At 42.1% G+C, this 25,387-nt stretch overlaps 1 protein-coding gene and 1 long non-coding RNA gene across 2 annotated transcripts in view; both read left to right on the forward strand.

The window, feature by feature from the left end:
* LOC129839283 (VPS10 domain-containing receptor SorCS3-like) overlaps positions 1 to 25,387 on the forward strand; it is a 266,049-nt gene that overhangs the window by 210,740 nt on the left and 29,922 nt on the right. Inside the window, exons 5-10 of the mRNA XM_055906593.1 lie at positions 1,649 to 1,787; positions 4,727 to 4,849; positions 6,863 to 6,939; positions 12,115 to 12,216; positions 23,691 to 23,874; positions 24,055 to 24,225. Coding sequence (XP_055762568.1) covers positions 1,649 to 1,787; positions 4,727 to 4,849; positions 6,863 to 6,939; positions 12,115 to 12,216; positions 23,691 to 23,874; positions 24,055 to 24,225 — 796 coding nt within the window. The remainder of the gene's footprint in view (positions 1 to 1,648; positions 1,788 to 4,726; positions 4,850 to 6,862; positions 6,940 to 12,114; positions 12,217 to 23,690; positions 23,875 to 24,054; positions 24,226 to 25,387) is intronic.
* On the forward strand, positions 4,725 to 13,776 carry LOC129839650 (uncharacterized). The gene is made up of 5 exons (XR_008757052.1): positions 4,725 to 4,849; positions 6,002 to 6,095; positions 6,863 to 6,939; positions 12,115 to 12,216; positions 12,819 to 13,776. It is a non-coding gene; the product is annotated as an uncharacterized LOC129839650 (long non-coding RNA).

The following is a 25,387-nucleotide window of genomic DNA, read 5'->3' on the forward strand; positions in this document are numbered from 1 at the left end:
TGGCCAAGATAAAGCAAAGCAGTTCGACACATACAACAACACATAGTTACACATGGAGTAAAACAAACATACAGTCTATATACAATATGAGCAAGTGAGGTGAGATAAGGGAGGTGAAGGCAAAGAAAATATATATATAAATAAATAAAAATGTAAAAAGGCCATGGTGGCGAAGTAAATACAATATAGCAAGTAAAAAAAAGAAAAAAGTAGAGATAGTAGAGATAGAAAAAAGTAGAGATAGAAATAATGGGGTGCAAAGGAGCAAAATAAATAAATAAATAAATACAGTAGGTAAAGAGGTAGTTGTTTGGGCTAAATTATAGATGGGCTATGTACAGGTGCAGTAATATATGAGCTGCTCTGAGAGCTGGTGCTTAAAGCTAGTGAGGGAGATAAGTGTTTCCAGTTTCAGAGATTTTTGTAGTTCGTTTGATTTGATTTGATTTGCCCACGTCAACCTTCGAAAACACAAAGGGCGTCGACAACACGAGAGGATGTGAGAGGAGCAGTTTCTGCTGTATTTAAAATATATATATATATATATATATATATTTCACCTTTATTTAACCAGGTAAGCTAGTTGAGAACAAGTTCTCATTTACAACTGCGACCTGGCCAAGATAAAGCAAAGCAGTGCGACAGAAACAACAACTCTGAGTTACACATGGAATAAACAAGCGTACAGTCAATAACACAATAGAAAAAAGGAGGTGCTCTTGTTCTCCATGGACTTTACAGTGTCCAAAAACTTTTTGGAGTTAGAGCTACAGGATGCAAATTTCTGTTTGAAAATTTAGCCTTTGCTTTCCTGACTGATTGCGTGTATTGGTTCCTTTTTGAAAGGGGCGTGCTTATTTAAGATGGTGAGGAAATTACTTTTAAAGAACGACCAGGCATCCTCGACTGACGAGATGAGGTCAATATCCTTCCAGGATACCTGGGCCAGGTCGAAAGGCCTGCTCGCAGAAGTGTTTTAGGAAGCGTTTGACAGTGGATGCAAGATGGGATGCAAGATGAGTAATGATTGATACATTTCTGAAGGTTTTAGATTAATCCAAGGAGTTAATTCATGTTGACAATAATGAGTCACAGATGTGCAGCATGGACAAATGATACAAGTGAACACAAAGGGAATACTCAGTGTCTTGGCTCAATGTGTTCCAGGTTACTACAGCAGGACAGGACAGCTACTATGTGTCCTACCAGAGGGATCCATTCCTCAAAATCAAACTGCCCAAATATTCTCTGCCTAAGGTAAGCAACATTCATTTTACAGTGATAAACACATGCCTCTGGATATACATGCAGGAGATCAATTATTTAGATTGAGTATTTTTAGTATTTAGAAAATGTGTTATACTTTTTAACTCTGCATTGTTGGGAAAGATCTCGTAAGTAAGCATTTCACGGTAAAGTCTACACCTATTGTACACGGCGCATGTGACAAATAAAATGTGATTTGATTTGAAGTAATTTGTAACATTACTACACAGTGATGTGTAATCTCATAGTGTGTAGTCCCACTCTTCTATTGCAGCTGTTAAAAGACACTATATATTGTGTAGAGAACGTTGGCAGGTAAAGTGTGAAACATTCAATATGCACATAAGACCTGATCTTGTGACGCCCAACACGTACTCGGCAGCTCGTTACAAACCCAACCAATAAGATCCATCATCGCGGCGGTGCAGGAGTGGAACCAGAATGACACATACAACCTGCACCTCTCCGACACCCTGGCCATGGAGAACGTCAAGACCACCCAGATGCTGGACCTGTATGAGGTAAGTGTTCACTGTGTGTGTGCACATGGGATGACACCTACCACCGACATCAACGGACTGGTAATAGCCTTGTTATTCCCCATGTCATCACATTAACAATCATTGCAGATCGTCCCCCCTCCTTTTTCCCCCTCTTTCTCGGGATGAATCAGTTTATCACAGACACTGGCAGGTGTGATGGAGGGAGGCAGAGGAGTGAGATATGGGTCTGATCTCCAGAGTCAGAAGTCATTAACAATGCTACTACTACTGCTGCTCCTTCTAACATGTGTGTTAATGGTTTACAAAAACAGAGTTAGTATTAAAATGAATGGTCACACCCAGTGGGTAAAACTGGTTGAAATGACACCAATCCAGTTTACCATTCAGTCTGATGTTGTTTTAACTAGTTTAACCCTCTGGTTATGCATGCATGTGCTGATCACAAACTATTGTAAATTGAAGTTGTGCTGTATGTATCGCTGAATGATCAATCTGGATAATCTTTCCAACAATCTAAATGTTTTTCTCTAACTCCCAGTCGAGTTAATCTTAGCCATTTAGTGTTAGGTTTTTCATTCAATCCATCTCCCAGAGGTATGAACTTCAACACTGATAATTACAAAACGTCCTAACTTGCCTAACACAGATAATACTCAGAGTGGTAGGCCTACAAATCAATGATAACCCAATGATGAACTACCTGATTCACTAGTTACTCGGAGCTATAAATAGCTTTTGAATGAGTGAGTGGTAGGAGGGAGGAAAAGACAGAGGGAGGAAGAGATGACGGGAGGGAGGGAGGGTTAGCTAGATGATTTAGGTAATGTAATAGTCATGATGATGATGCTCCTTTCTGTTAGCCTAGCGGTTTGTGGTTTGTGTGTATTAGCTCTCTGCCAACACTCTTAACCCCTCCCCCCCATTTCCCCCCTATTCGGAGCCTCACATTCTCTGATTTAGCAGTGGATCCATATTTCTAATAGATTGCAGGCTCTCTGCGGGAGACTAAGTGCATGTACTGAGGGAAGTCTGGTATCTCAGTGGTAATTTATCATACTAGTGCTACTGTGATGAAGGTTTTTGTGTTGTTTGTGTTGTCTATATAGATGGATCCACATGCATACATCAGTCTATATTTAATATTACTAGAGCACTGGACATTGTTGTTTTGCCTACGTAGATGTTTCCGCACACATACAGGTAACTGCCAAAATAAAGGAAACATCAACATAAAGCGTCTTATAGGGCGCTGGGCCACCATGAGCCAGTACAGCTTCCATCCACCTTGGCATAGATTCTACTAGTGTGTGGAACTCTATTGGAGGGATGGGACACCATTATTCCACAATAAATTCCATTATTTGGTGTTTTGTTGAGGGTGGTGGCTGCTCCAGAATGTCCCATAAGTGTTCAATTGCGTTGAGATCTGGGGACTGAGACGGCCATGGCATACGGTTTACATAATTTTCATGCACATCAAACAATTCAGTGACCACTCGTGCCCTGTGGATGGGAGCATTGCCAACAGGATTGAACTGCTTCACCATAGGTTGAAGTTTATCCCTCAGAATGGCTGTGTATTTATTGACATTTACCTTGCCCTCTAAGGGCTTGAGGACCTAAACCATGCCAGGAAAAATCACCCAACCCCATAACAGAGCCACCAGAACCCTCATTTACTCAAGTGTTTCCTTTTTTTTGTTACCTGTAGGTCCATATGTAATATTACTAGATGACAGCCACACATACAGTACCAGTCAAAAGTTTGGACACACCTACTCATTCAAGGGTTTTTCTTTATTTTTACTATTTTCTACATTGTAGAAATCACAACTATGATATAAACATGTGGAATCATGTAGTAACCAAAAAAGTTTTAAACAAATCAAAATCAATTTATATTTGAGATTCTTCTAAGTAGCCACCCTTTGCCTTTGACAGCTTTGCACACTCTTGGCATTCTCTCAACCAGCTTCATGAGGTAGTCACCTAGAATGCATTTCAAGTAACAGGTATGCATTGTTAATTCAGCAGGATTAATTTGTGGAATTTCTTTCCTTGTTAATGCATTATAGCCAATCCGTTAGGGGTGGTATACAGAATAGCCCTATTTAATAAAATGCCAAATCCATATTATGGCAAGAACAGCTCAAATAAGCACAGAGAAACAACTCTCCATCATTAATTTAAGACATGAAGGTCAGTAAATGCAGAAAATGTGAACAACTTTGAAAGAACCATAAAGCGCTATGATGATACTGGCTCTCATGAGGACTGCCCCAGGAAAGGAAGACCCAGAGTTACCTTTGCTGCAGAGGATAAGTTCATTAGAGTTAACTGCACCTCGGATTGCAGCCCAAATAAATGCTTCAACGAGTTCAAGTAGCAGACACATCTCAACATCAACTATTCGGAGGAGACTGCGTAAATCAGGCTTTCATGGCCCAATTGCTGCACCAATGAGAAGAGACTTGCTTGGTCCAAGAAACACAAGCAATGGACATTAGACCGTTGGACATCTGTCATTTGTTCTGATGAGTCCAAATTTGCGACTTTTGGTTCCAACCGTCGTGTCTTTGTGAGATGCAGCGTAGGTGCATGTGGAGATGATCTCCATGTGTGGTTCACACCGTGAATCAGGGAGGAGGAGGTGTGATGGTGTGGGGGTGCTTTGTTGGTGAAACTGTCTGTGATTTATTTGTGAAAAAAAATCAAAATTTCTCTGTATACATTGTATATATATATATTTTTGTATTTATTTCTTTATTTTCAGGGGGTGTTGCAGCACCCTCAGCACCCCTACTTCCCGCGGCTATGTCTGTCAGGGGACATTTTGGGTACTGTTTAGTGCTTGAAAAGGAAAATAAAAAAACTATGTCATCTGTTCTGGCGCATGGATTGGCTAGTTTTAGTGTCTGTTTTAGAAATGTTCTCTATTTCGCTAACAGGTCTAACAGGTCGCTAACAGGAGGCTAGACAACCAGGTGAAGACCTACATCACCTACAACAAGGGCCGTGATTGGAGGTTACTGCAGGCCCCGGCGACAGACCTGGCTGGCAACGACACCCACTATATACAGGTGAGTTATACTGAAGCTAACAGGGAAGGCTCATTGCAGTGGTAATCAATCATGATCTAAGATTGCCTGAACACTTTGAGGTGCTTTCCCAGACCCAGATTAAGCCTAATCCAGGAGATAAATAAGCATACTCAATAGATAATCTCCATTGAACATTTATTTTAATCCAGGAATATGTGTTCAGTTCCCTTCAAGTTATATACATCAATGATAACAGTCGTGTTACATCACACACTCAAGGGAGTTTGCTTACTCATCTTAAATTGAAAGGGAATTACTTTACGTAATCACATTTTAACTATGATATGAAAACAGATTGTGTACACAGTCCTTGCTATTTACAGTTGTTAATAATTTAAGTGCCCTATCTTTCCTTTTATCCCATGTCACATGACTGTAAAGGATGACTATAACTTTGAGAGATTAGCAGTAAGAGTTCATACTGCTTAAAAGCCTAGGGAGGCAATTGTGTGGGCTGCACGCTGTACGCTATGTGGGCTACAGGTTGAATACAATTATGTATTCCTGTGACATTCGATTAACAGATTATTTTTGATTACCCTGTCAAATCCCATTTCCCTTGGTGTCCTTACAGCAATGTCACGCGATCAATTGGCAAAGATTAAAGTGGACATTTAAGGGGGGCTCTGTGAACAGATATGATTGTCTTCTGTTGTCGGCTCGCCGCTGAGACTTGAATTGATGATTTTATTTAAAAATCCTCCCCCAGTCTTTGTACTAATGACTGATAATGACAATTACGACAAACTATGGAGGCGCAGCACGGTTTTTCGGAGGGAGGCTGCGGGAATTGGCTTAGTTGTGTTTAGTTTTCTTCATGTTTTGTTAACCAATTATAGTTTGTTGTATAGTTAACTGCCTATGTTAGCATTGTTGTTAGCATTCGGTGTAAAAGTAACTCACTGGAAGACTTCAGAATCAAAAGGACTCTATTAGGCTGTATCTTCAGGCTTTCTGAGATGAAGACTTTCTTTTCCTTGTCTAAAGGACCTTCTCTTGAAATAAAAAGCATATGCTTTGTGCACCTTTGATCAACCCTAACGTGTTGTATGTAACATTGGGAATTTGATTGACCAGTGTATAATTGCTTCATCGAATATAATAGACTGTCTGTCATTTCTCACCCCTCAGCCCTTCTGTTCGCAACTGCAGACGTCTGAAAACCCCTAACAGGCAGGCACCATATTAAACAAGGCCTCAACACTGGGAATCATAGTGGCCACAGGTGAGAGAATACAGAATGAACATTTGATAGATTAGATTGCCTTATTGTCCACTTATGTGGAAATTCACTTGGCTGAATAGAAAGACATTTCTATTCAATGTAGGTAATGGTACAAAAGGAGAATAGCTCTCTATTATTTCCAGTTGGTGCTGAAATTCCATTTGATTGTGAATATTATGATGATTATCCAATCCCTAACATTACTGATAGGGATCTGCAAGTCCTGATATTAACAACTCATCTTCAACTGTGTGGGAAAATATTGTATCTTAGCAACAACAACAAAAATGACCTACATCCATGAATTTGCTTTCTTGATCTCTGTCCTCAAACAATATTTGTTCTGTCACCAAAACAATAGTTTGTCCCCTCCTCCTATCCTCTAATCTCTTACTGGATATGTGAGATCACTAAACCACTGTGAGCCTGTATAAATGTACTGAATCTGTCCAGAGACACACTTTAGCACTTCTGATGTTGTCCTTACTCACAGACGTTTTGGTGATGCAAAGTCACCCGGTTTATTTAAGTGGGCCAGTGCAGACTGAGGACACATGACACAACAGATTATGTTTGTGTGTGAGTGTGTGTTCGGGTATCTCTACACAACCCTCTGCTTCGGCCCCGTTCATCACTCGCCCTCACACACACACACACACACACACACGCACATACACACACACAGTCCGCTGGTGCATAGATCAGTTGGTGAACCTGACAAACATGATGCAGCTCAAAACTTATGGTTTGTTGTATTTTTACCACAGGGAACATTGAGTCGGAGCTGTCAAACGATAATGTTGGAATGTTCATCTCATCTGATGCTGGTAACAACTGGAGACAGGTGAGTTTAGACTGAATCTGGAGGTTAAATATAAGGCATTCTAATCAAGGATAACACTGAATATTGTAGTCTGGAGAATAAATATTTTGAACGTGTACTGCTGTCTCTGCCTTTTGATCATGAGGTGTTTTGAAACTCTCAGTATTCACCTGTATAATGCTGTAGTTTATTACATCCAGAGATATGGTAAAAACTGTATGTAAATATTTCATTATATTGAATTGTCTGTGTGCCCTCTTTCATATATTCGAGAAGGAGCACAATGTCTGTGTAACGGGCTACCTCCTTCTCCTCATCCGAAGAGGAGTAGCAGGGATTTGACCAAAATGCAGCGGGTTGTGAATACATAATGATTTAATAAACAAAAACAGAAGAACACGACAAACACTTGAATAATTACAAAACAAATAAACGAATGTAGACAGACCTGGACACGAACTTACATACAACGTGAAGAACGCATGAACCAGGAAAACAGACTACATAAAACGAACGAACTAACAAAAACCGGAACAGTCCCGTGTGGCGTAACATACTGACACAGGAGACAATCACCCACAAACAAACAGTGAGAACAACCTACCTTAATATGACTCTCAATTAGAGGAAAACGCAAAACACCTGCCTCTAATTAAGAGCCATACCAGGCAACCCAAAACCAACATAGAAACAGAAAACATAGACTGCCCACCCAAAACTCACGCCCTGACCAATAAACACAACCAAACAGAAAACAGGTCAGGAACGTGACAGAACCCCCCCCCCTCAAGGTGCGAACTCCGGACGCACCCCTAAAACTCAAGGGGAGGGTCTGGGTGGGCATCTGTCCGCGGTGGCGGCTCCGGCGGTGGACGAGGACACCACTCCACCACTGTCTTTGTCCCCCTCCTTAGCGTCCTTTGAGTGGCGACCCTCGCCCCCGACCATGGTCCAGGAATCTTCACTAAGGCCCCCCCTACATAGAGGAGACAGCTCAGGACATAGAGGTAGCTCCGGACATAGAGGTAGCTCCGGACAGAGAGGTAGCTCCGGACAGAGGGACAACTCCGTACTACTGGCAGCTCCGGACTGGGTGGCAGCTCATGACTGGGTGGCAGCTCATGACTGGGTGGCAGCTCATGACTGGGTGGCAGTTCATGACTGGGTGGCAGCTCATGACTGGGTGGCAGCTCATGACTGGGTGGCAGCTCATGACTGGGTGGCAGCTCATGACTGGGTGGCAGCTCATGACTGGGTGGCAGCTCATGACTGGGGGGCAGCTCATGACTGGGGGGCAGCTCATGACTGGAGGGCAGCTCATGACTGGAGGGCAGCTCATGACTGGAGGGCAGCTCATGACTGGAGGGCAGCTCATGCAGCTCCTGACTGGCTGGCGGCTCTGGCAGCTCCTGACTGGCTGGCGGCTCTGGCAGCTCCTGACTGGCTGGCGGCTCTGGCAGCTCCTGACTGGCTGGCGGCTCTGGCAGCTCCTGACTGGCTGGCGGCTCTGGCAGCTCCTGACTGGCTGGCGGCTCTGGCAGCTCCTGACTGGCTGGCGGCTCTGGCAGCTCCTGACTGGCTGGCGGCTCTGGCAGCTCCTGACTGGCTGGCGGCTCTGGCAGCTCCTGACTGACGGACGGCTCTAGCGGCTCCTGACTGACGGACGGCTCTAGCGGCTCCTGACTGACGGACGGCTCTAATGGCTCGGGACAGACGGGCGGCTCTAATGGCTCGTGGCCATTAGAGCGGATGACTCGGAAGGCGCTGGGCAGACGGATGGCTCAGAAGGCGCTGGGCAGACGGATGGCTCAGAAGGCGCTGGGCAGACGGATGGCTCAGACGGCGCTGGGCAGACGGATGGCTCAGACGGCGCTGGGCAGACGGATGGCTCAGACGGCGCTGGGCAGACGGATGGCTCAGACGGCGCTGGGCAGACGGATGGCTCAGACGGCGCTGGGCAGACAGGCAGTGCAGAAGGCGTTGGGCACACTGACCTCTCGAAGCGCACTATAGGCCTGGTGCGTGGTACCGGAACTGGAGGTACCGGGCTGAGGGCACGCACCTCAGGGCGAGTGCGGGGAGAAGGAACAGTGCGTACAGGGCTCTGGAGACGCACAGGTGGCTTAGTGCGTGGTGCCGGAACTGGAGGCACTGGGCTGGAGACACGCACCCTAGGGAGAGTGCGTGGAGGAGGAACAGGGCTCTGGAGACGCACTGGAAGCCTGGTGCGTGGTGTAGGCACTGGTGGTACTGAGCTGGGGCGGGAAGGTGGCGCCGGATATACCGGACCGTGTAGGCGTACTGGCTCCCTTGAGCACTGAGCCTGCCCAACCTTACCTGGTTGCATGCTCCCCGTAGCCCGTCCAGTGCGGGGAGGTGGAATAACCCGCATCGGGCTATGTAGGCGAACCGGGGACACCATGCGTAAGGCTGGTGCCATGTACACCGGCCCGAGGAGACGTACTGGAGGCCAGATATGTTGAGCCGGCTTCATGGCACTTGGCTCAATGCTCACCCTAGCCCTACCAGTGCGAGGAGGTGGAATAACCCGCACCGGGCTATGAACACGTACAGGAGACACCGTGCGCTCTACTGCGTAACACGTTGTCGGCCCGTACTCCCGCTCTCCACGGTTAGCCTGGGAAGTGGGCGCAGGTCTCCTACCTGCCCTCGGCCCACTACCTCTTAGTCCCCACCCAAGACATTTTTGGGTAGTACTCACTGGCTTTTCGGGCTTCCGTGCTAGACGCGTCCCCTCATAACGCCTGTTCCTCTCTCCGGTTTCCTCCAGCTGTTCCCATGGGCGGTGATTAACTTCAACTTTAGCCCATGGTCCCTTTCCTTCCATGATCTCCTCCCAAGACCAGAAATCCTGCTTTGTGCGCTGTCCGTTAACCCGCTGCTTGATCCGGGTTTGGTGGGTGATTCTGTAACGGGCTTCCTCCTTCTCCTCATCCGAAGAGGAGTAGCAGGGATTTGACCAAAATGTAGCGGGTTGTGAATACATAATGATTTAATAAACAAAAACAGAAGAACACGACGAACACTTGAATAATTACAAAACAAATAAACGAATGTAGACAGACCTGGACATGAACTTACATACAACGTGAAGAACGCATGAACCAGGAAAACAGACTACATAAAACGAACGAACTAACAAAAACCGGAACAGTCCCGTGTGGCGTAACATACAGACACTGACACAGGAGACAATCACCCACAAACAAACAGTGAGAACAACCTACCTTAATATGTCTCTCAATTAGAGGAAAACGCAAAACACCTGCCTCTAATTAAGAGCCATACCAGGCAACCCAAAACCAACATAGAAACAGAAAACATAGACTGCCCACCCAAAACTCACGTCCTGACCAATAAACACAACCAAACAGAAAACAGGTCAGGAACGTGACAGTCTGGTTTTTGGATAAAGGAAAGGCCCTAGTCACTGTATAACAAATAACCGTCCCCACCAGACATTAGCACTAGGTTTAAACCTAAATCAGTGTTTGTATCACTGTAAATTGGTTGCTGTAATATGTTAGTACTTCTATTGATGTCAAGTAAACTTTTTTAAATTTCACTTTATCTGTTGATTAAAGGCAGTTTACAAGGTTGGAACAACTTGCAAAGCACAAAGATATGCAATAAATATACAACAAAAAAATCAATTTGGGGGAAAGGGTTCATCACGTAGTCCCCCTTTTTAGTACTTTAACACTGACCATCCTATTCTAAATTGGAGCGCCCACGTTTTGCCTCAGTGAAGACCAACTCAACTGAAACCACATTTCTCTTCTTCTTATATCAATTCAGGAAAACATTTAGAAATTACTTTCAGCACCAGTTAAGTGTGGAGAATTCCTTCCTTCCTGCTTGTGTCTTCTAGACGATTTAAGTGCACTAGTGGAGGAAAGCAACGCAGTCGAAGCCGAAGGAGTTAGCTGCAGTTTTACGATCCCGTAACCAATTGTGCATTTTTTTTTCGAGATATTTGTAGCTTATTTTGTTCATAATGTTTCTGCCACCGTGTCTTATGACTGAAAAGAGCTTCTTGATATCAGGGCAGTGATTACTCACCCTGTACTGGAGGAATTTTTCATCTTCAACAAGTCGGATGGGAAGTATTTACTTCGGACGCCCGACAAGGCCCCATCCCCGTCATTCGCAGGAGGAAAAGACGGAGTTATCGTCCGGGAGCCTTGAAAGGATCCGTCGCCATTGGTACTATTATCTAACGTACAATCAATCGATAATAAAATAGATGAGCTACGAGCACGTATATCCTACCAACGGGACATTAAAACTGTAATATCTTATGTTTCACCGAATGACGTGGCTGGACAATGACATTATTAACATACAGCTGGCAGGTTTTAAGCTTTTTCGGCAGGATTGAGCCTCTGGTAAGACAAGGGGTGGCGGCCTATGTATATTTGTAAACAACAGCTGGTGCACGAAATCTAAGGAAGTCTCTAGATTTTGCACCCCTGAGGTAGAGTATCTCATGATAAGCTGTAGACCACACTATTTACCAAGAGAGTTTACATCTATATTTTTCTTAGCTGTCTATATACCACCGCAGACTAATACTGGCACTAAGACTGGGAACAGGAAAACACTCATCCAGAGGCGGCGCTCCTAGTGGCCGAGGACTTTAACGCAGGGAAACTCAAATACGTTCTACCTAAATCAGATCAAGTCAAACTTTATTTGTCACATGCGCCGAATGCAGCAAGTGTAGACTTTACAGTGAAATGCTTACTTACAAGCCCTTAACCAACAGTGCAGTTCAAGAAGAACTGTGTCACTAGGCAGCTCGCGGCTGTGCTTCCCTTTGTAATCTGTAGTAGTTTGCAAGCTCTACCACATCCGATGAGCGTCAGAGCCGATTTAGTACGATTCAATCTTAGTCCCGTATTGAAGCTTTGCCTGTTTGATATTTCGTCGGAGGGTATAGCGAGATATCTTATACGCTTCCTGGAACACCGGGACCAAATCCATATTAATGCCCATGATGTTGGAATGAGATGTTTGTAGAGCAGGTTTCCACATATTTTGGTCATGTAGTGTATGAGATGGGATTTACTAGTATTTACTAGTAGCCTACACTACTTTAGACCAGAGCCCTAAAGGTCATGGGTGGCATTAAAGATTCATTTGATGTGTTATTGTGTTGTGAATCTGTTCCAGGATCATTTTTGATGATGGGCTGCAGTGGACCAGCTTCTCTTTGGTGCCTCTGTTCGTGGACGGGATGCTGGCGGAGGCCGGGACAGAGAACCAGATCATGATGTGAGTAGGTACGATGGAGGAATGGCGGGATGACATGAGTAGTGATGAATGATCTAGAGATGGGGGGGATGATGTTCTTTTGTCCTCCATTCTTTTGGGACACTGTTGTTATTTTTTGTGGGGGGGGGGGGGGGATTTGTGGAGATGAAGGGAAAGAGAAGGTGTGACGTGTTTAATCTTTCTGTCTTCCATTCTTCTTGGACTCTGTTCCTTTTGGTGAAAGGGAGGGATGATGTAATTTGTCTCTCCTTCTTGTTCACTTGGGGACCCTGTTCCTCTTGGAGAGAAGAAATAAGACGATGGGAAGGAAAACATATAGGGGGTGGGAGGAAATTCAATTCAACGAATGCTGATCTCGTCTTTATTAGCAAACATCTAAATGGGAGATTCATAAGGGATGTCAGTCTGTTAGCTTAGGACTGACATTTTTTAACGAGGAAGCTTCCATTACTCATAGACTTGAGGTAAATGGTGAAAACTTGAGGCGCTGACAACCCTTGTTGAGTTATGTTAACATGTGTATCCATCCAGTTGCCATGGAGAAATTTGTTTTGTTGTTGTTTTGAAGGAACAGTGAGGTTATTTTACTTTTGTTTCTCAAGGTTTTTCAAACACTTCAGCCATAGGTCCAAGTGGCAGGTTATCAAGATAGACTACAAGGCCATCCTCAACAGGAAATGTACAGAAGGAGACTATTAGACGTGGCACCTTCACAACAAGTTAAGACCTCTTAAACAGGAAGTCAGTCCAATTCATCAATACGTATCCTGATTACCTAATACCAAAGTATTTACATGGTAGTTAGCGACTAAACTTTATTCATAATGAGCGATACCTGGAGAAAAGCGGACCTCTCTGAAATGAAAATGGATGGCCCTCCTTTCAGATTTTTTTTTTTTTACTGTGCCTCCCTGAATGCTAGAACAAAAGTCAGCCTTCCCAATACACAAAATAATAATTCAAACATAAAGTCGATTTAACCTAATTTCTCAGACAGAACAGAGCAGTTTTAGAAACTGTTCTTCGTTTTGTAAGCTTTACATGACAAAGTAGCCAGAAGGTTGTGGGTTCACAGGCCATCGTGGACAAGAGTAGGGGTGAAAAGATATCCATTATGATCAAATAACTGCATGAATCTCTACAGGCTATTGTTAAAAAAAGAGGATAGTCTCAGTTTGGAACAGAGCTAAAGTTGGCGACCAGCACTAGGAAGAGTCTTGGTGGTTCCAAACTTCTTCCATTTAAGAATGATGGAGGCCACTGTGTTTTTGGCGATCTTCAATGCTGCAGAATTTTTTTGCTACCCTTCCCCATGAAATGTGTCTCAACAAAATCCTGTCTCGGAGATCTACGGACAATTCCTTTGACCTCAAGGCTTGGTTTTCCTCTGACATGCTCTATCAACTGTGGGACCTTATATAGACAGGTGTGAGCCTTTCCAAATCATCTCCAATCAATTGAATTTACCACAGATGGACTCCAATCAAGTTGGTGAAGCATCCCAAGGATGATCAATGGAAACAGGATGCACCTGAGCTCGATTTTGAGTCTCCTGGCAAAGGGTCTGAATGCTGTTTTGTTTTTGATGTTTTATAAAATTACTAACATTTCCCAAATACTGTTTTCGCTTTGTAATTATTGGGTATCGTGTGTACATTGCTGAGGATTTTTTTCTAATCCATTTTAGAATGTCTGTAACATAACAAAATGTGGAAAAAGTCAAGGGGTCTGAATATTTTCCAAAGACACTGTAGTATAGGCTAGGGATAATTTTATTGAGACCACGCTAGGTGCAGTTGACGTTGCTCGCCCAGCAGAGAATCAGGGATGAGGGGCATCATCGGGCACACATTGAGATAATAACATAATAAACAACTAATTCTCAAACCCTGAGCAATTTGGCATTTAACCTCTCTGGGGTAGGTGGGACACAATCGTCCCACCTGGCCAATAGCCAGGGAAAATACAGAGCGCCATATTCAAATAAAATTATATAAAAATCTAACTTTCATTAAATCACACATGTAAGTTACCAAATTAAAGCTACACTTGTTGTGAATCCAGCCAACATGTCAGATTTCAAAAAGGCTTTTCGGCGAAAGCATAAGATGCTATTATCTGATGATAGCACTAACAGTAAACAAACAATAAGCATATTTCAACACTGCAAGCACGACACAAAACGCAGAAATAAAAATATAATTCATGCCTTACCTTTCACAAACTTCTTTTGTTGGCACTCCAATATGTCCCATAAACATCACAAATGGTCCTTTTGTTTGATTAATTCCGTCGATATATATCCAAAATGTCAATTTATTTGTCGTGTTTCATCCAGAAAAACACAGCTTCCAACTTGCGCAACGTCACTACAAAATATATCAAAAGTTACATGTAAACTTTACCAAAACATTTCAAACTACTTTTGTTATACAACGTTAGGTATTTTTACACGTTAATAATCGATCAAATTGAAGACGGGATGATCTGTGTTCAATACAAAAAGAAAACAAACTGACGCAACTTTTCTAGTAATGTCCCTCTCTCAAACAATTTACTTCAAGTGACCCTCATTTAAGATGGATGTACTTCTTCATTACACAAAGGAAAAACCTCAACCAATTTCCAAAGACTGGTGACATCCAGTGGAAGCGGTAGGAACTGCAAACAAGTCTCTTAGAAATCTGGTGTCCCAATGAAAAATCATTGAAAAGACAGTGACCTATGCATACCTATTATATTCTGGGGATGAGTAGCAGGCAGTTGAATTTGGGCATGCTATTTATCCAAAAGTGAAAATGCTGCCCCCTACCCCGAAGAAGTTAATTGATTACAAAATTCCTGACCCTCCGCTGGACTAATTAAAAAAATACTAAACCCACCCCATGACTAAAATGTTTTTACATGGTAGATACAGTTACAGTGTTTGGATAGTTCCAATAAGCTCAATAGGCTACTACAGTGAGGGGGAAAAGTATTTGATCCCCTGCTGATTTTGAAAGGTTGCCCACTGACAAAGAAATGATCAGTCTATAATTTTAATGGTAGGTTTATTTTAACAGTTTATTTGAAAAAAAATCCAGAAAAACGCATGTCAAAAATGTTATAAATTGATTTGCATTTTAATGAGGGAAATACTATTTGACCCCCTCTCAATCAGAAAGATTTCTGTCTCCCAGGTGTCTTTTATACAGGTAAGGAGCTGAGATTAGTAGCACACTTAAAGGGAGTGCTCCCTACTCTCAGCGTGTTACCTGTATAAAAGACACCTGTCCACAGAAGCAATCAATCAGATTCCAAACTCTCCACCATGGCCAAGACCAAAGAGCTCTCCAAGGATGTCAGGGACAAGATTGTAGACCTACACAAGGCTGGAATGGGCTACAAGACCATAGCCAAGCAGCTTGGTGAGAAGGCGACAACAGTTGGTGCGATTATTCACAAATGGAAGAAACACAAAATAACTGTCAATCTCCCTTGGCCTGGGGCTCCATGCAAGATCTCACCTCGTGGAGTTGCAATGATCATGTGAACGGTGAGGAATCAGCCCAGAACTACACGGGAGGATCTTGTCAATGATCTCAAAGCAGCTGGGACCATAGTCACCAAGAAAACAATTGGTAACACACTACGCCGTGAAGGACTGAAATCCTGCAGCGCCCGCAAGGCCACCCTGCTCAAGAAAGCACATATACATGCCCGTCTGAAGTTTGCCAATGAACATCTGAATGATTCAGAGGACAACTGGGTGAACGTGTTGTGGTCAGATGAGACCAAAATGGAGCTCTTTTGCATCAACTCAACTCGCCGTGTTTGGAGGAGGAAGAATGCTGCTTATGACCCCGAGAACACCATCCCCACCGTCAAACATGGAGGTGGAAACATTATGCTTTGGGGGTGTTTTTCTGCTAAGGGGACAGGACAACTTCACCGCATCAAAGAGACAATGGACGGGGCCATGTACGGTCAAATTTTCCCTCAGCTAGGGCATTGAAAATGCATCGTGGATGGGTATTCCAGCATGACAATGACCCAAAACACACGGCCAAGGCAACAAAGCAGTGGCTCAAGAAGAAGCACATTAAGGTCCTGGAGTGGCCTAGTCAGTCTCAAGACCTTAACTTCTCTAGGGTAGGTGAGACGCTAACGTCCCACCAGGCAGACATCCGGTGAAACTGCAGAGAGCTAACATTGTAAATACACCATTCGTTGTATTAAACATTCTTGTAAATACATGTATCTTACATTATTTAAAAGATGAACGTCTTATTAATCCAGCCGCTGTGTCAGATTTCAAAAAGGTTTACTGCAAAAGCAAACGTGATTTTCTGAGGATGGCGCCCCACACACACAAGTATTACTAGCATTTTCCAACCAAGCATTAGCGTCACGAAAGTCAGAAATAACAATAAAATAAATCGCTTACCATTGAAGATCTTCCTCTGGTTCCAATGCCAACTGTCCTAACTACACAGTTAATGTTCGTTTTGTTTGATAAAATCTATTTTTATAGCCTAACATGAAACATTTGTAAACCGGTTGCGTCGTGATTTCCGTCTCATTCAACTTTGGACGAAGCGTTCGTGGTAATTACACGCACTAAACAAACGTTTATCCAGTCATGGTTGGTTTCATTGCAATCCTCTAGTTGTTACTAACACAACCATACATGATGTTTATTTTCCCGGGACGTATTGACCGAAACAAACCGATTTGAAGACACCAATCAATGACCTCATTGCGCACCAATGGTAGGACCGATCTATCGTTGATTGACTGTATTTTGGCCCAATGACCACTGATCATCTTGAAATCTAGCTGGGAAGATAGCCAATGAGCTGAGGTAAACGGCAATATGTAATGGTTATACTTTCGAAGACCAGCCTTTGTCGTAAACTCTGGCGTAAAAGAGGTTCATTCGCCATTGCAAATCCTACTTGACGGAGCCACGAGTGTTACGCATAGCAGTACATATTCAATACCATTTTCAACAAGTTTATATATTTAAATTATGGCGGAAACATCAGGAAAAGCTAAAACAAAGTCTAGGTATACAGATTTAACTTCTTATGGCTGCAGGGGGCGTATTGAGTAGCAAGATTATATGTGCCCATTTCAAACGGCGTCGTACTCAATTCTTGCTCGTACAATATGCATATTATTATTACAATTGGATAGAAAACACTCTCTAGTTTCTAAAAACGTTTGAATTATTTCTCTGAGTGAAACCGAAATCCTTCTGCAGCACTTTTCCTGATCAGGAAGTGAAATGTCAGAAATCTATGCTCTGTTCAACCTCATGCCTATACATGGGCGTGTTACGTAGGAGTCTACAAACACTTCCTACGCCTTCCCCTGGTTGTCAAGATGGGGTGAGAGAAGAAATTTTGTGTCTATCTTGGTCAGAGGTGGAATAAAAGGTCTTTGTTTGACGTGACCGTCCATTTCCTGTTTCCGGAGCGCGCGAAAGAGGACACGGATATGGCTTCTGTTTAGCTGTGGTTATGAAAGACGAACATCTCCGTCTTAGATTTGATTTGATACATGTCACCATATCATCGTAACGTATGTTTTTTCAATATAGTTTAATCAGATTATTGAAACTTTTTCGGGAGTTTTGCCGTGTTCCGTTTTCTAACTTTGTTGACGTTGGAGTAATCCGTGTCACTTGGCAAGTGCCCATACTATATGAAGAGGGATATTTGCCGTTCCAGATCAAAACAACGACTATTCTGGACAAAGGACACCTTATCCAACATTCTGACGGAAGACCACCAAAAGTAAGAAACATTTTATGATGCTGTTTCTAATATCTGTTGTGCATGTTGACTGGTCGTGGGCGCCCAAGTGTTTCTGGCTATTGTGGCTATGCTAATATCACGCTACATCCCCCATGAACAGACGGCGGACGTAAAGGTAACGTAAAGGTAATGGCGGACTGACCGAAGTTATGTAGAGCACCTCAAGATAAAACATAATATTCGAAATATCTGCTAAATTAGACTAAAATATTAGCACTAAATAATCTGGTGGGTGATAACCTTCAATCTGGATAATAACACAAAACAAATCCTAAGACTAGAGACATTTATCGACAAATATTACGAAAACAAGCAACACCCAAACATGACGGAGAGTAAGACAGGGGAACCGATTCAAAAACGAAAACGTGACTCCTCAACCGACACTGATGATCTAATATTCTCACCACCGGCAATGATAAAGGTCGAAACCGATCTGTTAAAATCAATAAATGACAAACTGGGTATACTTGAATTAGTTAGTAAAGATATAAAAGAGTTGAAGGCAAGCCTAGAGATGAGTGATGAAAAAGCTGCGGCATTGGAGAAGGAAACACACGCGCTAAAAGGGACAGTCAATAAGATTGAAACCGAAATGAATGAAATTAAAAAGGAGAACACCGTTCTGAAGGAATGCTTACTGGACATACAAACTAGATCCATGAGAGAGAATTTGGTACTTACAGGTATCCAAGAGAAAGAAGGAGAGGTTCCTGAATCTGTAGTTAGAGAGTTCCTTTTTGCAGCGCTTCAGATTCCACGCGAAGTTATCGATAAGATCCAACTTGAACGTGTACACCGCCTCGGACAGAGAGGGCAGAGGTACGAACGCCCAATCGTTGCCAAATTTGCTTCATTTAAAGATAAAATAATGGTTAAAAGCCTGGGTAAAAGACTTGCTGGGACCAAAATTGGCATGAATGATCAGTTTCCGAAAGAAATTGTAGAACGGCGCAAAGTTCTGTATCCAATTTTCAAAGAAAATAGATTAAAAGCGAAACGAGTAGCTCTCGTCGTTGATAAACTATATATTGATAACCAGTTGTTCAGAGACACAAAGACTACTCCATGGTTATTTTAAAAATTACAAAGTTCTCATAGATGAGGAAAATGAACACAATTCAAGCCCGGTTATTGATTGTAACAATACAATACAAAATATAGCTTTTCTATAAATCTTCACATATAACCAATTGAACACAAGCACTATTTCTACATAGTGAAGATAAAAACTAAGTAAACAGAAGGCACAGTATGTGTGGATGGTGTGGTGTGTGTTTATTTTTATTTGTTATGTTTGGAAAGTTGAGTGAGTGAGTAATGAAATAGTTGCATATCCCAGAGCCAGTGTATTGCTGTGGGCCGGGTATGAGAGGGCTTTCAATGTTGTTCAGATGATGGATATACTTTTATAATGAATTATACGTCTTATTTATTTATTGTCCTATCATGGGGAACTACATTTTTAAAATAAATTATATCTAATTATTTATTATCCTATTTTAATGGTACGGTCCATGGCCCTATACCCTAGACACCCACATGAATGGCCCAGATACTAAGGAGAAGTCCCTAACTGTTTTATGTGCATGCTGTAAGCGGTCTGTATGCAGCCAAAATGAGGTCAGGGACCAAGAGCAGCACTGCCCCCTCAAGATTCTGAGCCTGCTTGGCAGGGTTGGTCCTGCAAAGCCAAAGCCCCCTAAAGGGAGAGCGTAATAAACAAGGAAATTCTCAAAGCTGCTAATGAGAACCTTGACGACCTTGTACCTAGCCGGTGGGGATTCCGGTGGGGTGCCCCCACCCAGGCAGTGGCAGTGCTGGCAACACTAGCTGCAGTAACCCATGGGGAGGGGGTCACACTCGGACATTCAGAGAGGGGGTATATTATTGTGGCCCTGGTGGCACGAAATCAAGTCGGACTGCATGGAGATGCTTGGGAACATGGTCAAAATGGATGACCGTATTGTGGGTGTTTCAGGAAGAAGGTGTACATTTGACCTCCATCATCTAGGATGTGACAATGGTAAATAAATTTCTACATTTATGCTCATTTTTTGCGCGGTCTAGCAGGCCTTCTCATGCAGCTGCAACTGCAAGTACATTTGTAAATCATGACCCATCTTGAGTTGGGCTCTGGGATGGTGCAATTGTTGAGAGGGTGAGCTTATGGTTGTGTGGGGGTAAGGGCTGAATGTGTGTGGGTGTATGTGTGTATCCCACAACTGTTGCGAGGGAAGAAGTAAAAGATGTTAGGGACTATAGAGGATGATTCACAGCAATATGTAATAAAAATCGAGGTGAGGGCGATGGAAATGCATTTGGCAATGGATCGGCTTCGGTTCGGTGGATGGCGCTGTGTGCACTTTTCGAAGGATGGATCCCAGTCGGTCCGGGGCTGTGCGATGCGGGGGGTCGGGGGTGGTCTGCCGGGCATTGGGATGACAACCCAACTCGAGATGGGGGCTTTTGGCGGGTGGAATAGTGGGGACCAATTGGAGGTTTGCTTAGTGGAGATGCAAATGTCATGGTACAACTATATAGACACTCAATCATTATGTTACTTTTTAATAGGACGTTTACAAACATATATTTTGATAAAAATAATTGAAAGGTGTGTCTCATTATGGTAAGTGGTGAAATAAGTATAGCCAGTTACAATTGTAATGGCTTAGCAGATAATAAGGAAAGACGATCAGTATTTACCTGGCTAAAAGAGAAGGATTATAATATCTACTGTTTACAGGAAACCCATTCGACAGTTTTAGATGAAGTTTTGTGGAAAAAGACCTGGGGGGCGAAATATATTTCTCCCATGGGCAAAGAAATTCAAAAGGGGTGATGGTTTTAATTAATAATAACTTTGATCCAAATGTGCAACTTGTCCAAACAGATCCTCAAGGTAGATGGATTATTTTAAATATGTTATTGGACAATAAACATATATGGCTTATTAACCTATACGGTCCAAATAATGATGATCCAAGCTTCTTTGACAATATATATAAGAATGTATCAACTCTACAAGCAACACTAGACTCTATTATTATAGTGGGAGATTTTAATACGGTCTTAAATACTTCTATGGACCGGAAAGGAAATCACACTACAAACTATCACCCTCAGGCACTTAAGGAAATCAGGAATGTCATGGATATATTGGAATTAGTGGATATATGGAGACTTAAATACCCTGACCTAGTGAGATATACATGGCGGAGGCTTAATCAAGCTAGTCGCCTTGACTACTTTCTTATATCATTCTCTCTGGCACCAAAAGTTAAAAAGTGTTTGATAGGGGACAGAATGCGGCATATATATTACTCTTACAGAATTTCCACGTGGGCGAGGATATTGGAAATTTAATCAAAGCCTACTAGATGATAAATTGTTTAGAACTAGGACAGAAGAATTTATAATTGACTTTTTTAGACATAACATAGGTACAGCAGATCCCCATATTGTATGGGACACTTTTAAGTGTGCCTTTAGAGGCCATGCAATTCAGTACTCATCTATAAAACAAAAGCAATTTCGATCAAAAGAGTCCATATTAACAAAGGAAATTGAAGGACTAACAGTACAGTTAGATAACAATAAAATCGGTACCATAGAGACACAGAATAAGTTAGAGGAAAAACAAAAAGAAATGGAGGAACTTATTCAAGAAAGATCCAGTGTAATATATTATAAAAATAAAGCGAACTGGATGGAATATGGGGAAAAATGCACCAAATTCTTTTTCAATCTTCAATATAGAAATGCTACCAAAAAAACGTATTAAAACTTGTTACAAATGATGGAGTCACGCATGATTCACCAAATGATATTTTGAAAGAGGAAGTAAAGTACTTTAAGAATATGTTTTCGTTTCAGGCTCCTCCATCTCCACTAACTGAAACTAATTGTATGGATTTTTTCCCTAATAATAATGTAAAATTAACATCTGTACAGAAAGACTCATGTGAAGGCCTAATTACAGAGGAGGAACTACTTGATGCAATTGGGGCCTTTAAGGATGGGAAAACTCCAGGACTGGATGGCATACCAGTGGAAGTATACAAACATTATTTTGATATACTCAAAGGACCATTATTAGCTTGTTTTAACCACTCCTATATAAATGATAGATTATCAGACACGCAACAAGAAGGTGTGATATCATTATTACTGAAACAGGACCCAAGTGGTATATATAAAGATCCAGTCCATTTAAAAAATTGGAGACCTCTTACACTTCAGTGTTGTGATGCCAAAATCCTAGCAAAATGCTTGGCGCATAGAATAAAAAAAGTTTTGTCAGATATTATTCATCCTAATCAGACAGGTTTTTTACATGGACGATACATTGGAGATAATATAAGGCAAGTACTGGAAACAATAGAACACTATGAAATATCGGGGACACCAGGCCTGGTTTTCATAGCTGATTTTGAAAAGGCTTTTGATAAAGTACGACTGGAGTTTATATATAAATGCCTAGAATATTTCAATTTTGGGGAATCTCTTATAAAATGGGTAAAAATTATGTATAGTAACCCTAGGTGTAAAATAGTAAATAATGGCTACATCTCAGAAAGTTTTAAAAAATATTTAAAAAAACATATATATATAAAAAACAAATATATAAAAAAATATATATATATATAAAATATCACGCTACATTTTGTTTGCGCTGTAAAACATTTAATAAATCGGAAATATTGTCTAGAATCCCAAGATGCCTGTCTTTCAATTACTGTACACTATGTATTTTTCAGAAATGTTTTATGATGAGTAATTAGGTATTTGACGTTGGTGTCTGTAAATATTATGGCTGCTTTCGGTGCAATTTCTGATTGTAGCTGAAATGTAAACTATGAATTATACCTGAAATGTGCAAATTTTTCGAAAAAAACATATGCTATACAATAAATATGTTATCAGACTGTCATCTGATGAGGTTGTTTCTTGGTTAGTGGCTATTTTTATCTTTATTTGGCCGAATTTGTGATAGCTACTGATGGAGTCATAAACTGATGGAGTAAGAATATTGGTGTCTTTTGCTAACGTGATTAGCTAATAGATTTACATAGTGTCTTCCCTGTAAAACATTTTAAAAATCGGACATGTTGGCTTGATTCACAAGATGTGCACCTTTCATCTGGTGTCTTGGACTTGTTAATGTGTGAAAGTTAAATATTTAAAAAATATATATTTTGAATTTCGCGCCCTGCACTTGAGCTGGATGTTGTCATAAGTGTGCCGGTGTCGGGCTGCAGCCATAAGAAGTTAACCCAAATTATAGAGGAAATTGATAGAGACAGCGAGACAGAGTTTCTTCAGGAAGATGAATCTTTCAGTGAAGCTAGTTTTGACTCCCAGGCGTAATACATGTTTCTGCATGGCAAGGATGCTAGACTTGACTGCAAAGAACAGCCCCCTAAAACTTTTTCAACTGTTTTTCTCCTCGTCAGTTGTTGATTCCCTGGTTGCGAACACCAATAAGTATAGGGCTAAGAAGCAGGCAGGAAAGAAAGAGGCATGGAAGACCATTTCCATGTCAGACCTTTTCTGCTACGTTTCAATGGTAATTTACATGGGGCTGGTGAAGTTGAAAACTCTAAGGGACTACTGGAAAACATCAGCTCTCTATCAACTGCCTTTCCCCATGACTGTCATGTCTTCTAAAAGGTTTCTGACTATCTCACGGGCGCTTCACATCAGTGACCCAGAAGTTGATGGGGAAAATGACAAGAAGAGATGCACACCAAGGTTTGATAGGCTTTGTAAAATAAAACCTCTCTACCCCAGCATCGTTGATGCCTGCAAGACTTATTTTCAGACCTTCCAGAACCTGTCCATCAATGAGAGAATGGTAGCCTCAAAGGCCAGAATCAGCCTCAAACAATACATGCGTAACAAACCAACCAAATGGGGTTACAAGCTGTTTGTTTTGGCTGATTCTGTGTGTGCCTACACTTGCAATTTTTTTGTTTATGAGGAAAAAAACATTTTTGCTACCGGTAATGGACTGAGTTATGATTCCGTTATGGAGTTATTGGATTTTCAACTGCTGGGGAAGGGCTACAAACTGTTTGTGGGGGGCTACAAACTGTTTGTGGACAACTTCTACACAAGCCCTACCCTGTTTACAGAGCTGAGGAAGCAGGAGGTGTGGGCTTGTGGCAACATTCGTACCAACAGGGTGGGATTTCCAAAGACCAAGGTGAACGACATGCCTAAGCGGGCTGAGCGGGGTACCATGCGATGGATCCGTGAAGATGGCCTGCTGTTTGTGAAGTGGATGGATACCAGAGAGGTGGTCATGTGCTCCAGTATCCACAAGTCCTTCAGTGGAGATCACGTCATCAGGCGTGTGAAGGATGGTGCCGGGGCATGGACCACAAAAATGTCCCCATTCCAGCTGCTGTGAAGGACTACAACAAGAGCATGGGAGGTGTGGACCTGTCATATGCGCTGATAGGATACTACAATGTTCTTCACAAGACCATGAAATGGTACAAAACATTTTTCTATCATTTCATTGACATTGCTGGGGTGAATTGCTTCATCCTCCAGAAGGAAATAGCGAAGAGCTGTGGACAGCCCCCCATCTCACAGCTAGCCTTCAGGGAGCTGCTCATCCAGGAGCTTGCTAGCTACAGCAAGTCCACTGCAGCACCTTCTGCTCCAACCAGTGGTGTTCACCTGCCCAGATTCATCTCTGCAGGCATGAATGTGCCTCAGGGCATAAAGGGCACAGTAGCGAGACGTCGTTGTGCGCTTTGTCACAGGAAATGCCCCATCACCACTTGTTCTGTAACCCTCTACTTTACAGCAGAAAGAGACTGCTATGGGGCATGGCATGAGTAGCACAATATTGTGTAGAGGACTGAAGGTCTTCACAATATTGTAAATAGAAAATGTGTAAATAGTTACCCTTGTTATTTGTTTGTTTATTATTTTTATTTTTTTCAACAACAAAAAATCATATATATATTTTTTTATTTTTTGGGGATGTGTTAGAATAGAATTTATGTATTTTGTATATAGTTCTTTCCTTCTAAATGTATCACTGTACCAATTTGGCCACTTTGCTACATTTGGGTGCATTTGTGTGGGACACCTGGGTGACTTCATGCTCAATGTCATGTAGCTCGCTCATTTTTGAAGTTATCTGTCTAAAACGTTGCTCAGCTATTGTTGGCATCTTATGTTCTTCATTCAGTTCTTCCACAGCATCCTATCTGTGTGTTTGGCTGTTCTTGATCATTTGAAAGATGATGCAGCAACAATAAAAAACAGAAAACGTATGTTTATTTCCTTGTATTTTCTTCAACCAGATCTATTGTGTTATATTCTCCGACATTCAATTCACATTTCCACAG

This window comes from Salvelinus fontinalis, chromosome 40 (genome assembly GCF_029448725.1).
Source record: "Salvelinus fontinalis isolate EN_2023a chromosome 40, ASM2944872v1, whole genome shotgun sequence".
Lineage (NCBI taxonomy): Eukaryota > Metazoa > Chordata > Actinopteri > Salmoniformes > Salmonidae > Salvelinus > Salvelinus fontinalis.